The sequence below is a fragment of the Marmota marmota genome, unplaced genomic scaffold (assembly GCF_001458135.2).
Source record: "Marmota marmota marmota unplaced genomic scaffold, marMar, whole genome shotgun sequence".
Lineage (NCBI taxonomy): Eukaryota > Metazoa > Chordata > Mammalia > Rodentia > Sciuridae > Marmota > Marmota marmota.
Window position 1 is genome coordinate 799,850 of NW_026000205.1, and position 15,443 is coordinate 815,292.

Below are 15,443 nucleotides of genomic sequence, written 5' to 3' on the forward strand. Positions count from 1 at the left end.
CTTCCATGCCCAGTACTCATGGCCACAGAGGGCAGAGCAGGGGAAATCCCGGGTGAACGAAACTGGGGTCTGGGGGTCCGGTGGAGTGAGGGGCTAGGGAAAGGTGCTGATACCCGCCTGAACTCACTCCAGTCAGATCCAGACAACACTGGAGCCAGGAAATAATGAAAGGGGAGGGCTCAGGCCTGCCTGAGATAATCACTTTCTCACAGATTTCCTAAAACTCTCTCAAGAAATTCCTTCCTGGTCCACGTGTCCCCATGCTTTGCAGCACAAGCCTTGCACATATGTACGGAATTTCTGTAATAAAGCTTATCTTTATGTTCTTTTCCATGGTAGCAATTCATACATGCTCCAGACAGACAGCTGCCCAGCCAGGGCACCTCCACCCATGCCTGATGCCAACACCTGCCTCAGTCTCCAAGATCAGTGCACCCTGAATCTAAGCAGCCTGTGCACGCATCTCCCTTTTCGGGTCTCTCCTTGCCCCCACCTCCTTGGAGAAGCTCACAGTTCTATGGCCCATGTATTCCCACTGCAATGCTGTTATCCCTAATGGTGAACTTGGTTCTTTATATGATTTTTCCCTGGGTGTTACTGAGGTCCACAGCTGGAAGGGGCAGCTGGGTGGATGGAGGAATAGCTGGATGCCAGGATGGCTGGGTAGTTGTCTGCTGGTGGGTGGTGGAGGTGGTAGTGTAGATGAGGGCGGTGGATGGGTGATAGCTTGGTGCATGATTGGGTCCGTCCATAGATAAACACAGGGGTTCAATGGGCTGGGGGATAGGAAGGTGGTTTGGGGACAAAAAGATGGTTGGCCAGCAAGAGGGATGCTGGTGGACACGCTGACTGACAGACGGGCGGATGGGACCCCCTTGGTGCCTGTGTGCAACAGGGTGCACCCAGCTGGTCTGGTGCCCTCAGCCCCTGCCCCCGTACCTGCTTGGCCAGCTGCCTCCGCCTCTCCTCGCCAGCCTCGTCCCGGCCCTGCAGGTCCCGCTCGTGTTGTGTCTTGAGAGCCTGAACAGTCACCTCCAGGCGCAGCTTGGCATCCTCGGCCGCCGTCAGCTCGTCCTCCAGCTCTGTGACTTGTGTGCGTAGGTCACTGGCGGCCTGTTCTGCCACCCTGCGGGCGCGTTCCAGCTCATGCACCTGGGGGGAGGGCGAGTGAGCACGGGGTACCAGGGCACTGAGGGTGGGGGAGGTGGGGATCCTGGGCAGAGTTGGGGAAGCTGAAGGAGGACGAGGAGGCAGCAGGCAGCTGTGCCCCTCTGGTTCTTCACCCACCCATTCATCCTTTACCGTCTCATTCTAAATTATCTTAACACGTTTTATGAATAGCCTGTGCCTGATACAGGTTGAACATTCCTAATCTGGAAATCCAAACTCCAAAATTATTTTTTTATTAGTGTTAGGGATCGAAAAACCTAAAATTTAATAGTGCAAACATCACAGATGGAAAATTCCACACCTGACTTCATTTGACATCCTGCAGTCAACAGAAGGTGCACTAAAAATATTGTAAAAATTCACCTTAGGCTAATGTATAAGGTGTATATGAAGCATAAATGACTTTTGTGCTTCAACCTGGTCTCCACCCCAAAGTAATTTATTGCATAAAAGGAAATATTCCAAAATCCAAAACACACCAAATTCTGAAGCACTCCGTCCCAAGTATTTCAGATAGGTGTTATTCAACCTGTATTCTATCATATGAAGCCTTGAGAGTCCAGTTCAAATGTTTGTTAGGTCAGCTGACCCCCTTATGCCGGGTTATTTCCTACAGTTTTCTAATTTGGGATTTGGGCTCACTTCACGGGGGCTTCATCTTCAAGAATGCTATGTGAAAACAGGTTGCAGTCAAGAAGCTCCAGAGCCATCAGGCTCCCTGGGTACCACAGATTCACATCTACCTCTATTCTTGTCTGCACTTGGGTGTTCTCATCGTTCAGAGAGGTGCAAGTTAAAACCCCAAGTAGTGGATGAATCCTGAGGCACCCACCCCTGGAGCTTCACCTTCACTGTCACCTTCTAGAGAAGCCACCCTTGATCTACAGGTCTTCCCTGTGACCCATGCTCCTGGCACTGAGTCCTTCTCCAGTTTAGCCCTTGTCAAGGTTGTGCTTTAACATTCACTTATGTGCCCGATTCTGAGCCCACAGGCAGGGACTGTTTCTGTGGATCACTGCTGGCCAAGTGGTCCTCATTAAGATTCTGGTCAGTGGTAGTAGCTACTTTCAGCCCTTGGAAGGGGCCCACTGAGCCTTCTCTGATTTGGCACCTGTCAATTAATTTTGTCTACTCAAAAAGGATCAAACTTTCTCCCCTCAACATCCCATTTTCTGCAAAAGCCTTTGGATCACTATAAATAATTTTTGGGCAGTTTTCCTAAAGGACAGACCTTCATGGCTCTAAAACCAGCAGGGACTCAGCTCTGGTATTCTGGGGCTGCAGGCCAGGTGCTTGTCTGGGGGCAGGGCTCTCCTCAGTCCTGGCTAAAAGCCCCAGCAGACCAGCCAGTCTGTGAGGAAGACAAAACTCCTATCTGGGCACCCCCAAGAGCACACGGTTGGGTATGAAGGAAATAAGGGTGTCCGGAGGGTGTGCGCCCAGAGACTCAACTAAACACAGATTCTGACGGTGCCCCCATCACCAGCGAGGGTGGACTGTGTCCTGGGGCCTGTGCTGCTCTGCAAGAGTCCTTATTGGATGGATGGAGCCGAGCGTTCCTCAGGCCACCTTGAGCTTTCAGGGGACTGAGACAGAAGTGGTGTGACAAGGGCCTAGGACAGACCTGCAGCACCCCCTACAGGCCATGAGGGATGTAGCATCAGACAACAGAATTTTCATGCACAGGTTATTCATAAAACACTTTCTAGGATGATTCTGCACACCTGAGACTCAGGTGCTTGGTAGCATTGAATTGGTAGCATGAACTGGGAGGGGCACATCTGCTCGCTGCCTCGGGTCCCTCCCTTCTATGGAGGGAAGAGGGAAGCCAGGTGGGGGAGCCTGCATGTGCTGGGGTGGGAGGAGGCAAAGTGGAAGTTGCCACGTTGCACGTGTGTGCGCATGCATGTGCGTGGTGTGTGCAGGAATGTCCGGGTGGTTCTTAGGCTGTGTGCTAGGTAAGTTCTCTCTGTTCACACCTCTGTATTGAGTAGTTTTCCCCACTCTGAGCACATGCCTGAATGTGTATTTCATGGAGATTCTCTGCACATTCCATGTCCGCTAAAGTCAGAATATGTGCTTGGTGAGTGGCTCTCGTGTTCTAGGTGTGAATATGTGTGTCTGGTGGAAAGCTCCCCTTCACCCTCCCTGCACATGTGCATGGATGCCTGTGCTTGGGTGAGCTGCACTCCCCTTGCTGCTTGTGCAGGAGCAATGACTTCCACGGCGGGTTCTTTTCCCGTGTGTGCAAGGGCATATGTGTGTGCGCATGCGTGTTTCCCCTCATACAGGCGCCCGCGCCTCTCGGGGGTGCTGGCCCTGCTCACGCTCTTGCCGACGTCGTCCTTGCTGCTCAGTAGAGCCTCCAGCTCTGCCCGCAGCGCCCGGTTCTGGCGCTCCAGCTCCTCGCGTGCCTCCTGCTCCTCTTCCAGCGCCCGGGTCAGAGACAGGGCCCGAGCCTCGCGCTCCCGGCCCTCGGCCTCAACGCGCTCACGCTCCTCCACGGCCCGCAGCACCGCTGCCTTCTCCTCAGCCAGGAGCTTCCAGGACAAGGGAAAGGGAGTGGGGGAAACAGATTAGCCGAAAGCAGTGTCCAGGGTTAGGGAAGAGAGACAGAAAGACTGACAGACAAGAGGGAGGTAGCAGGATTGCAACCATGCCCCAAACCAGCTCGACCCTCAAATGGACCAAACCAATCTTTAGGAAATAGTGTTTCTTTCTTTGGGGTGGTGTAGGAAAAGTATATGTGTTTTTATGACCTTTTCTGTTTTCTAAAAGTTACAGTAATTGGCAAACAATGAAACTTCAAGGTATTCAAAGAAGGAAGAGAACAGGATGCACAGTTAAGACAAAAAAATCAGTCCATACAAACAGACTTGCAGATGAATTTCCTACTGGAATTATCACTCAAGGATTTTCGCTATGATAAGTAAATTTTAGAACAAGATGGACTTAATGGAGGAATAGAAAGGCTATTTCAGGAGGGATTTGAAACTGTGAGATAGAACCCCATTGAAATGACAGACCTGAAGATATAATGTATGAAATAAAACAAGTCACTACATGAAAATAAGAGCATACTGGACACATCAGAAGATTCAGCAAAAGACGACAGGCCAATAGAAGTTACCCAAATAGATTTTAAAAAGAAAAAAAGTTGCAAAAATTAACAGAGCTTTAATAACCTTTAAGAGAGCATCCAACAATCAAACATGCATGTATTTGGAGTCACAGAAGGAGGGTAAAGGAAAAGGTACCTGTCTTTATTCAGAGAAAACATGATAAAAATCTAGTGAAATCTATGTACAAACCTACTAGCAATAATAAGTGCATTAGCTACGTTGCAGAATATTACACAAATATGCAAAAATCAATTGCACAATTGCACAGTAGCAATCAGAAGTAAACAAAATAACTCCATTTAAGATAGCATCAAAACTATGAAAAACTTAGAAATAAATCCGACAAAAGATGGGAAAGATATACAGTTAAAAATCACAAAACATTTCCAAGATTAAGAAAAGCTAAATGAATGATCATAGATACCCAGTTATTTGGACCCAAAATTTAATAGGATTAAGAAGTGCATCCTCCCGGTTGGGGTTGTGGCTCAGCAGTAGAGCGCTCACCTAGCACGTGTGAGGTTCGATCCTCAGCATCACGTAAAAAAAAATAAATAAATAAAAACAAAGGCATTGTGTACAAGTAAAAGAAATAAATATTTTAAAAAAAGAAGAAGTGGTGCATCCTCCACAAATTGACCTATAGATTCAATAGTCCCAAACCAGGAGGTGCTTTTGTTGTTGTTGTTGTTTTGGAAACTGAAATATTAATTCTAAAACACACATGGAAATGAAGAAAAAAGAAAAAAGAATTTAATATGTACACAAACTAAGTAGAGAAAAAAATTGTGTTGGAACACTTGGGACTTGGGTATCTTTGTGTCTGTGTGTGTGTCTGTGTGCTACCAGGGATTGAACCCAGAGGTGCTTAACCACTGAGCAACATCTCAAGACCCCACCCCCCTTTTTAAATATTTTATTTAGAGACAGGATCTCGCTAAGTTGCCTTCTTTGAACTCGCAATCCTTCTGCCACAGCCTCCCAAGCCACCGGGATTATAGGCATGCGACGCTGCACCCAGCTCCAGTTTATTTTATTTTTAAGTTTTATTTTCAGACAGGCTTAAGTTGCTGAGGTTGATCTCAAACCGGCCTCGGTGTCCCAATCTGCTGGAATTACAAGTGAGCACCACTACACCCAGCAAACACTTGGATATCTATATTCAGAAAAATTAATTTGGGAAAAAATCATTTGGAGCCACAATACTGCCATATAAAAATTAACTCATAGTGGATCAGAGTTCAATGTAAACCTAAGCCTGGAGAACTTCTAGAAATGAGGAGAAAACCTTTCCAACCTCAAGTTAGGCAAAGATCTCATACATGCAATACCAAAACCATTGATAAGTAGGATTTCATCAAAATGAAAAACTTCTGCTCTCAAAGAGACTCTTTCAAGAGAATCAAAAGACAAGCTGCAGACTGGCCCAAAATATTTACAAAGCATATATCTGACAAAGAACTTGTACTCAGAATATATACAAAACTCTCAAAATTAAATAATAAGAAAACCACAACCCAATCAAAAGACAAAGGATGAAGGAACAGACACTTCAGCAAAGAAGATACGTGGATGTCACAAAAGTCAGGAAAAGATACCTAACATCATCGGCTGTTAGGGAAATGTGAATTAAAGCCACTACACATCTATTAGAAAGACTAAGGTTCCCTCTGAATAGCCCCAAATTGGAAACAATCCAAACATTGTTCATCACTAGGTTAACAGAAACACAAATGTGGTTTACCTATACAGGAATAATACTCAGCGATAAAAAGGAATAAATTATTGATACATGCAAACATATGGATAAACTTTAAATGACTATTATGAGTCAAAGATGCCAATCCAAAAATAATTAAATGAAAAGAATTTATAGAAAATTCTAGAAGTTGCAAAAAGAATTTATCAGAGCCTGGATAACCTTTGGAACAGTGCTAAGCAATCAAAACCACACATATGTGGAGTCCAAGAAGAAGAAGAGTGGACCAGAAAAATATGTGAAGAAATAATGGCAGAAAACATCCACGTAACAACAACAGAAAGCCCTTAGCTATAGGAAGCTCAGCAAGGCTGAAGCAGGACAAATACAGCCAAGACTGTGAGAACCAAAGATCAAGAGACAACTTCTAAATCAGCTAGGAAAACATCACCTTCACTGCAGGGAAATGATGATTTGAATGACAGCTGACTTCTCACCTGAAACAATGGAGGGCAGAGGTGACAGACAGAAGGGCATCTTCAAAGTGCTGAGAGAATAAAAGTGCTCACTTAGGATTCTATATCCAGGGAAAAGATCTTTCGGATATGAGGGACATAATGACACGGCCACTCTGCATTTTCTAGACTAACAGAGAGGTTGGGCATTTGCCCAAAGCTACACAGCAAGAACGGGCTAAGCTGGGTTTTCTCTTTGTTTGTTCTGGGCACCAAGGATTGAACCCACTGAGCCACATCCCCAGCCCTTTTCATCTTTTGGGACAGGGTCTTGCTAAGTTGCTTAGGGCCTTGCTTAGTTGCTGAGGCTGGCTTTGAACTTGAGATCCTCCTGCCTCAGCCTCCCAAGCCACTGAGATTACAGGCATGTGCCACCGTGCCTGGCTAAGCTGGGTTTGAATCTCAGGATCACCTGATCTTAAATCTATGGCAGTCTGTGATTTTTATTTCATGCTCCGGTAGCTAGAATTATTTTATTTATTTATTTATTTTTGGATACTGGGGATTGAACCCAGGAGTGCTCTACCACTGAGGCATGTCCCCAGACCTTTTTATTTTTTATTTTGAGACAAGGTCTCACTAAGGTGCCTAGGCTGTTTTCAAACCCACAATCCTCCTGCCTCAGTTTCCCAAGTTGCTAGGATTACAGATGTGCACTGGCAGGTGGTCAAATTCTTAATATCATTCCCATTTTCTAGACGGATGCCGTGGTTTGGATCCAAAATGCCCCTCACAGGCCCATGTGTCAAAAGCTTGGTCCCAGCTTGTGGTGCTACTGGGAAGAGGTTGTGGAACCTTTAAGAGGCGGGGTCTAGTGGGAGGTCTTAGGTCACTGGGGGAACACTGGGACTCAGCCCTTTCTTTTTTCTTTTCCCTGCTCAAGAGGTGAGCATCTTCCTCCACTATGTGCTCCCTGCCATCATGTGCAGCCTCACCACAGGCCTGAAAGCCTGTGGAGGCTCATTAGGCCAACTGACCATGGGTGAAACCCCCAAAACCATGAATGAAAAGCACCCTTTTCTCCCTGCAAGTTGATTATCTCAGCAGTAACAGAAAGCTGACTAACACTCTAACAACCTGAACTCTGGAGCTTTCCGTGTAATTTTTATTTCTCCCTCCGGCTGCCAAATGCTCAATATGATGCCCACCTTCTAGGTTGGTAAACTGAGGCTGAGAGGGGGAAAGCAACTTGCTTGAGGCACTCAGGGAATCTGCAGGACAAGTGAGATGTGTTCTTCCATTGAATCTTTTTTTAAAATATTTTTTTAGTTGTCGATGCTGAGAATATTTTTATATGCGGTGCTGAGAATCGAACCCAGTGCCTCCCACATGCCAGGCAAGTGCTCTGCCACTGAGCCACACCCCAGCCCCCGTTGACTCCTCATGGCACCCTCTGGGGTACTGAAAGGGTGCTCCTGTATTTCAGTACCCAAACCAGGACGCCCCTGAGAATGTCAGGAAGCACCGCTAATAATGATGCTGGGACCGGAGGCGAAACCAGGACAGACAGGGTGTCCCACTTTATGGAGGCTCAGGGGAAGAGGCGCCGGCCTCCAGTCCAGTCACGGAGCTGTGCGTCACCTAGCCCCGACCCCTCCCAGGAGCCACGGGGAGCACAGACGAGCTTGCAGATTACCTAGCCAGGTAAACTGAGGCCCTCACCTGATCGAACTTGCGCTGCTTCTTCTCCAGGGTGCTCACGAGCTGCCGCTGTTGCTCCAGGTCCACGGTGACATCGTCCAGCTCCTGCTGCAGCCGGCGGCGGCCCCGCTCCAGCCTTTCCACAGCCTCTGTCTTTTCTGCCAGGCGCTGGGCCAGGGCCTCTGCCTCTCGGGCTGCCCGGCGCCNNNCTGCCCGGCGCCGAGCCTCCTCCCCTGCCTCCAGTGCCCCGGCCTCTTCCTCCTGGCGCCGCCGCCAATCTGCAAGCTGGGGAGAGGAGAGGGAGGGAGGGAGGGTCGGCGGCTGTCGTGGCTGTGAGCAGCCAAGGACCTTGTGAGGCCCCATTTCCCAGATGAGGAGACTGAGGCGTGAGGAAGGAAAGGAGTCATTCCACTGGGCTCCTCTGCCTCAGGATCGGGTTGAGGTTCGGAGTACTATGAGCCCCAGCTCTTTCAGGGTACCCAAATGACCTCTGGCAGGACCCAGGGAGAATCAGATCTGGCTTTGGTCTTGGGGAGCCCCTAGTCTGAAGGGGACGACTGAGTTAGATTGACGGGGGCTAAGGTAGAAGGTATAGGCTTCACAGGATCCCACAGGAGGATTTCAGGATCCGTTTTGAATATTTGGAAGAGACTTCCTGGTAGAGGGGCACTTGAGATGGGTGTTGAAGTGTATGTAGGAGTTTGACAACTGAAGGATATTTGGCAGCGTAAGTCATCACTCAATCATTTAACAGGCATTTCTAGAGGCCTGGACTGCTTGTTGGGCTGTGCTGGGGACCCAGATCTAACTCTGGAGTTCCCCTTTGAAGTGGCTGAAAATCTGGTGAGGAGTCAAGAGAGTCCCAGCCTCAGGGGCCCAGCTGAGGGGCTTGGTCCAGGGGTACTGGGAGCAGAGCAGGGCCGGCCAGTCTGTGCAGGAAGAGACCCTGGGCATGGGGAATGAGCTGGAAGGGCAGACTGGAGGCCAGGAGGGCCTGGAGGGGACAGGATGACCGGGGCTGGGGCTTGGTGGACACGGAGCTGGCCAAGGGCGAGTGAGGGGGAGTCGGCAGGTGGGTGGCGGGCTGTCCCTTAGCTGGGGACCCCAGGCAGAGGGGGGCGCTGTGCCTCCCTGTGGGGTGCTGGAGTCACCCACCTGGGCCTGGGCCGTCTGCAGCTCCCGGCCTGTGCGCTCCCTGGCCGCGGCCTCCTCCTCCAGCTGCTCCCGCAGCCCGGCCACCTCGGCCTCCACGGCCCGCACGCGGGACCCCAGGGCCAGCTTCGCCCTGGTCTCCTCCTGCAGCAGCTCCTGTGGGTGGAGAGATGACAGAAGTCAGGCGTGGCCGGCACAAGGGCGGTGGGGAGGGTGCCGCCGGGCGGAAGGGCCGTCACCTGGGTGTCGTGCAGCTGGGCTTCTGTGCTGCTCAGCTCCTTGCCCAGGCGGATGGCTTTGGACTCGGCCTCGCTCAGGGCTCCCGACACGTTCTCCAGCTCAGCCTGTGGAGAAGAGGGCGGTGAAGCCTCCTGGCGACTTCACCCACACGTCCGAGGGCGCCTCGGAACAGCAGCTCCGAGGGTTCAAGACCAAGTGCGGGGGCAGCAATTCCGCTCCCAGGAGGTGCCCGACGGGGAGAGAGGCTCCCGGCAGCCTGGACCCAAACGCCCTCGGACAATGAACGGGACGGCTGCGCAGGAGATCCGGGCCACCTGGGCCACCCGGGCCACCGGTGTCAGCCAGCAAGAAAGCAACGGAGTCCTAGGATGTGCCGTGGAACAGGCCACGTGGCTCGTGGCTCAGCTTTGGAAGAGCCACAGAGACAGGGTCGTAGCTGCACGTGCAGGACTCAGAGGACCACGGATGGCAGTGAGGACCACGGGTGGCAGCAAGTACCTTAGGGTTCCTTCTGGGGCTAATGACAATGTGTAGAGGTAGATGGTGGCGATGGCTGAGCAGCTCTGAGGACTGGAGAGTGCCCCTGGGCAGGGACTGGTTCCAGACCCCACTCACATCCAACTCCGGGATGCTCAAGTCCCGTTTATGTAATGGGGCCAGTGTTTTCGGGGAACCAACCCACGACCTTTATTTTTAAAGCCGGGAGTGAACCCAGGGGTCTTAACCACCGAGCCACATCCCCAGCCCTTTTTATTTCAAGATAGGACCTCCTAAATTGCAGAGGCCGGCCTCGAACTTGCAATCCGCCTGCCTCTGTCTCCCGAGCTGCCGGGATGACAGGCGAGGGACACCACACCCAGCTACTGATCACACCACTTAAATCAGGAATTAAAACTGCACGGTACTGGTGGTTTCCCTGGAGGAGCTGGGGCTACAAGTCATCTTCGTTTTGTTTGTCTGTGTTCTCAGTAACGAACAGGTATAGACTGTTCAGTTTGAAACAGAATAAAATGAAGTTTTTAAAAACGGGCTTTGCTTCGAAGGGCTGCAGAATGCTACTGCGCTCACGCTGCTTCGTGTCCCTCCTCTGGACTTTTCTAATCAGACTATGAATTATTCAAAGGCAGAAAAGAGAAGAAGCGCTTGGGGCTCTGGCAGGGTACACTCCAAAGGGTCAGGCACGCCTGGGACTGGACTTCAGTTCTGAGCGACTAAGGGCAGTCAACGGTACTCTCCGGGCCCCAGCTTCCTGGGAGGTAAGATGTGAACAGTTTTCTCTCTTAAAAGTGTTGGACATGCAGTTACTGCTCACCAATTCCCAGCCACCAATGTGTGAAGAGCTGGGAGTGGCAACAGGGTTGATGTGGACCAAACACAAACCCAGAGAGAGCAGGCATCTCTCTGAGGTCACACAGCAGACACCACCACCACCCGGCCACCCCACTCACCTGGGCTCGCTGCAGCTTCTCAGCAGCCTCCACTCGTGCCCGCTCCCCGTCGCCTGCCCGGCCCTGCACTTCCTGCAGCTGGGACTCCAAGCGGCGTCTCCTCTGCTCACCCTCCTGACGGGCAGTCTGCAGGCTGCTCAGCTCTGCCCGAAGCTCAGACACCTCTGCCTCCAGGGCCAAGCGGGTCTTCTCCCACGCACCTTTGCCCTGTTGGGGCAGGAGACGGGCAAGGTGTCTGAGCATCCCCCCCACCGGGCCAGGACATGCCTGTCCCAGGGCCTTTGCACTGGCAGTTTCCTCTGCCTGGAACACACCGCTCCAGAGGTGGCTTACTCGCGCCTCCCTGGGTTTTACTCAGATGCCACCTCCTCACAGAAGCCCTCCACAGCTGTTTAAAATCACAGACCTGCACCTTGGCTCTGGGACCCTTCCCTGGTCACCTTCACCTTCCCAGGGCCCCTGCTCCCCCGAGACAGATCGTGAACGAGTGGAACCTGCTGACTCTCCTCTCCTACAAACACAGAGCCCCTCCAGGTGGGCAGCACGGCTGTTGTGACCCTCCTCCAACCCAGGTCACACCCTCCCGGCCCAGCCCCAACCCACCCTCCGGGCCTGCTCCAGCTGCTCCGCCAGCTCCCCCAGAGCCTGGCCGTGGCGCTGCCTCAGCTCCTGCACCGCCACCTCGTGAACGCGAGTCTCCTCCTCCAGAGCCTTCTTCAGCTCGGTCACCTCCTGTTCCCTCTTGGACCTTTTGTTGGGGGAAGGATGACAGGGACAGACTCTCAGGATAGAGGGTGGCAGGTCTTTGGGGGAGCTGGCTGTGGCTCCTGTTCTTGCTTCCTCTGAAGGCACAGGCCTCACTCCACACCACCCAGGAGATCTGGGTGGTGATGCTGCACGGGCATGAGGCTCTGAATGTGAACTCCTACTCGTCATGCAAAGCCCTATTCAAAAGGCCCTCCTCAGGCAGGTCTTTCTGGACCGTCTCCCACAGACCTGGTTTTGGGCCTTCATTTACTATTCCCCGTGCCGTGTCACTGCATTAAAGCACCTGTTGCCCTGGACTGGGTCTGTCTCTCTGCCCAAGCTGGCACAGAGCTGGTGCAGGTGAAGACCTGGCTCTCCATCCTCCTCCCACACCCTGCCTAGCCAGGGCGGGCAGTGCCAACGCCTGCCCCTCACCGGAGCTCCTGCTGCGCGTTGGTGGAGTCCAGCGTGTCCTCCAGCTCACCACGGAGCGCCTCCAGCTCCTCGCCCAGGTCGCGGCGCTGCTTCTCAGCCTTGGCCCTGGCTGCACGCTCAGCCTCCAGGTCCTCTTGGGCCTCGGCCAGGCCTGCCTGCGCCTCCCGCAGGGACTTGAGCAGCTGGGCTCGGGCTCCGCCCTCCTCCTCTGCCCTGGAGGTGACAAGGACCATGGGGGTGGCACAGGGGCAGGCAGAGGCGAGGGATGGTTTCTGGGGCTGAGAGGCCAGATTTCTGGGTTTGGGGAGTGGCCAGTCCTAGGTTCAGACCCCGGCTCTGCCATGGGCACGTGACTCAGTCCTTGGGCCTCAGTTATCCCGCTGTGCTGTGGGAATGTCACCCATGGTAATCACAGGTGAGGCTGGCAGAGCCCCCTTACATCCTCTGCTTCATTGTCTCTTGGAATGCTCCCGCCAGAGGACGAAACTGGGGCTCGAGGGGGAGAGCACTGTCCGGGCCCATGACCCTCCAGAGGGTCCCTCGTGGCCCTGGGCAGCACCCCTGCAGAACTCTGCATCGGGGACAGTACTTGTTGGGGGTTCAACACTCAGTGCCACTCAGGCCGGGCTTGCCGTTCCTGTTTCTGCCTGCATGGCACCTCGGAAGCACAGGCTCCTGTGCTGAAAGAGGCCTGAGGATGGGGCTGTTGCAAGCTTCGCGACACAGAGGGGAGAGGAATGCTGGGAGCTTGCTTCTACCTTTGGAACTGCCCCGAGGCCCAGCCCCACCTGGATAGAGCAGCCGTGGTGGGGAGTGGGGTTGGGAGGAGAGGGAGGGTGGAGTGATGGCTGGGTGAGCCCCTCTCCTTTCAGGGTGATGGAAACGTGGGTGCTTGCGCCACACTGCAGAGTGCGCTTTGGAGTGGCGGATGCTGTGCGGATTCCACCACAAACCAAAACAAGCAAGAGTAATACAAGTAGGAGCCAAAACACCCGGTGTCCAGGGAGGTGTGGGGTGCGTGCTTTCCCGCGCTAACCCTAGGGCAGCTTCTGCAATTGTCCCTGTTTTAGAGACGAAGAAACCAAGGCTAGACAGCTGAGGTCACGGGTCCAGAGAGCGGAGGAGCCAGGATTCAGCCTCGAGGGAGCACGTTTTTACGCGCGCGCGCGCGCACACACACACACACAGTGTAGTAGTGATTCTAACACACATTTTTCACATTTTAACCTCTCTGAAATGAGAGTCACACCCAGAATCGAAGGTGTCTTAGCCTGCGTGAAGTCCAGTGCAGAAAAACACTGGGAACCCCAGGAGCGCCTGTGGCATACAGCAGGCTCCAAACTTTTTTTTTTTTTTTTTTTTTTTTTATGGAAACAGTATTTCTCACTGNTGCAGCTGGGAGGGGCTGGGTCTGCCCGCAGCGGGGAGAGCTCCCGGGGTCCGCACTGCGCCCCTGCTGCTGGCCCTGCCACGCCCACCCGCCCGCACCTGGCCAGCGCCGCCTGCAGCTCCTCCTCCTTGCGGCCCAGCTGGGCCCGCAGCTCCTCAGCGCGCTGCTGCTGCTCCACCATCTGCTCCTGCAGCTCGGAGCTCTCCCCATCCAGCCGCCGCTTCAGCTTCTCCAGCTCCTGGCGGCCCTTCTCCTCCTTCCGCAGGCGGTCTGCAGGCGGGAGGTGGGGCCATGCACCCGAGCTCCAAACTCAGGTGGCCAGGGATCAAGCCTCCCCGGAAGCCACCTCCTCCTTCCAGGCTCCCGGGTCTCAGGGACCAATTTCTCCAGACCCCAGCCGGACCTGAGCTCTGAGTTCTCACTCCCGCCTCTGAGGAGCCCGGCCTCCTCCCTATGCTGTTTCCTTTCTGATTGAAAGCGAGCAGCGAGGGGCAGAGGGACAACATGGCGAGGTAGACAGGGACAGTCAGGTGGACAGTGTGGGAGCTGCCAGCTCCCCAGGGAGGGAGAGAGAGTAGGATCTGAGATGCTTAGGAACGTGGGCACTGGGACGCCCTCCTGTCCTGGGACTGCTTTCCCACACTTAAACGATGTGACCGCTGGGTGCACAGCGCAGGGGGCTTGCCTGAGGTCCCCTTAGAGCATGCGCGGCCCTCAGTCCCCCCCCCCCTACGTGCATGACGCTCACCCTCCATGTCTGCAATTGTGGCCTCATATTTGAGTCGCAGCTTGTTGAGGCTCTTGACCTTCTCCTCCTCCTCGGCCGCCTGGGAGGAGAACTCGGCCAGGCGCTCTTCCAGCAGCCGCCGCTCCTGAGGGGTAGCGGGAGGCCAGGGGGTCAGGAGCGGTGCCAGCCACACAGGTCCTCACCAGTGGCTTCTCCCATGCTCATCTGCGTCTGGAGCATCACCATCCTGGTCGCCCTCCTCTCACCCCTGCCTCCTTTGCCCTATTCCCTGGCGCCTCTGGGCTCATCCCCTCCCCCACGAGTTCAAGGCTGTTAGCTGCAGGACAGTGACTGTTAGTTCCACTCAGGGACACTGAGGCTGCTCCAGCCATCGCTAACATGAACACCATGGCCACCGGCACCCAGTCGGCTGCACTCGCGTGTGAATTCGGGATTCTTGCACTACTCAAAGGATGGTTGTGGACCTGCGTGCCTGGGTGGGCATGCAGAGCCTGGGGCCTACAGACCAGCTGGACCAGGATCTGCATTCAATGAGCTCCTCCCCCGACTCCTGTGCACATTGGAGTTTGAGGACCGTGGACTGGGGAGTGCTCTCCAAACCCTGAGTGGTTTTGGAAATGCATGCAATGGGCTAGCACTGTCCTTCAGGACAAGGGGGGTGCTCAGGGTGGAGCTCTTGCCCGGCACACAGAAAAGGGAGAAGAATAGAATAGAAAGGGTCAGAGCTGGGTAGGTGGTCCCCACACTGTCTTCCTGTCACACTGCTCTACACCTCCACCCTGGACCTGTTGCTCTGCACAGTCCGTGGGATGTAACTCCCAGTCCCATCCAGACTGGGTTTGGCCATGTGACTTGTTCTAGCCAAAGAGGTGGTGAATGCAGTGCAGGTGGGAGGTTAGAGGTGCTGTGAGGTCTGGTGTGACCTGGTCTCGTCCTTCTCCCATGAGAAGAGAGAGCCCAGGTTGCTGCTGGCCTCTGGCGCACCTCAGCCTGAGGCTGAGCCCAGCCGGCCCAATTTCCGCAGCATTTTTGTTTCTGTTGTTGCGATGGGATTGAATCCAGGGCGCTTAGCCACCGAGCCACATCCCCAGCCCTGAAGAGTTTTATTTTGAGACAGGATCTCGCTAAGTTGTTTA

The 15,443-nt window shown here is 53.5% G+C and overlaps 1 protein-coding gene across 10 annotated transcripts in view; it reads right to left on the reverse strand.

Moving 5' to 3' along the window:
- Positions 1 to 15,443, reverse strand: part of Myh14 (myosin heavy chain 14) — a 72,450-nt gene that overhangs the window by 15,712 nt on the left and 41,295 nt on the right. For 7 of the 10 annotated variants that reach the window (XM_048790479.1, XM_048790477.1, XM_048790476.1 and 4 more), the window contains 7 exons: positions 14,308 to 14,431; positions 13,658 to 13,829; positions 12,170 to 12,382; positions 11,591 to 11,735; positions 10,988 to 11,194; positions 9,539 to 9,643; positions 9,387 to 9,455 (listed from right to left, as the gene is read on the reverse strand). In XM_048790479.1, the coding sequence (XP_048646436.1) occupies positions 9,387 to 9,455; positions 9,539 to 9,643; positions 10,988 to 11,194; positions 11,591 to 11,735; positions 12,170 to 12,382; positions 13,658 to 13,829; positions 14,308 to 14,431 (1,035 nt within the window). Of the gene's footprint in view, positions 1 to 939; positions 1,153 to 3,497; positions 3,711 to 8,168; positions 8,433 to 9,302; positions 9,456 to 9,538; positions 9,644 to 10,987; positions 11,195 to 11,590; positions 11,736 to 12,169; positions 12,383 to 13,657; positions 13,830 to 14,307; positions 14,432 to 15,443 lie in introns of all 10 variants that reach the window. The other 3 variants (XM_048790481.1, XM_015496479.2, XM_015496478.2) reach the window with 1 other exon arrangement.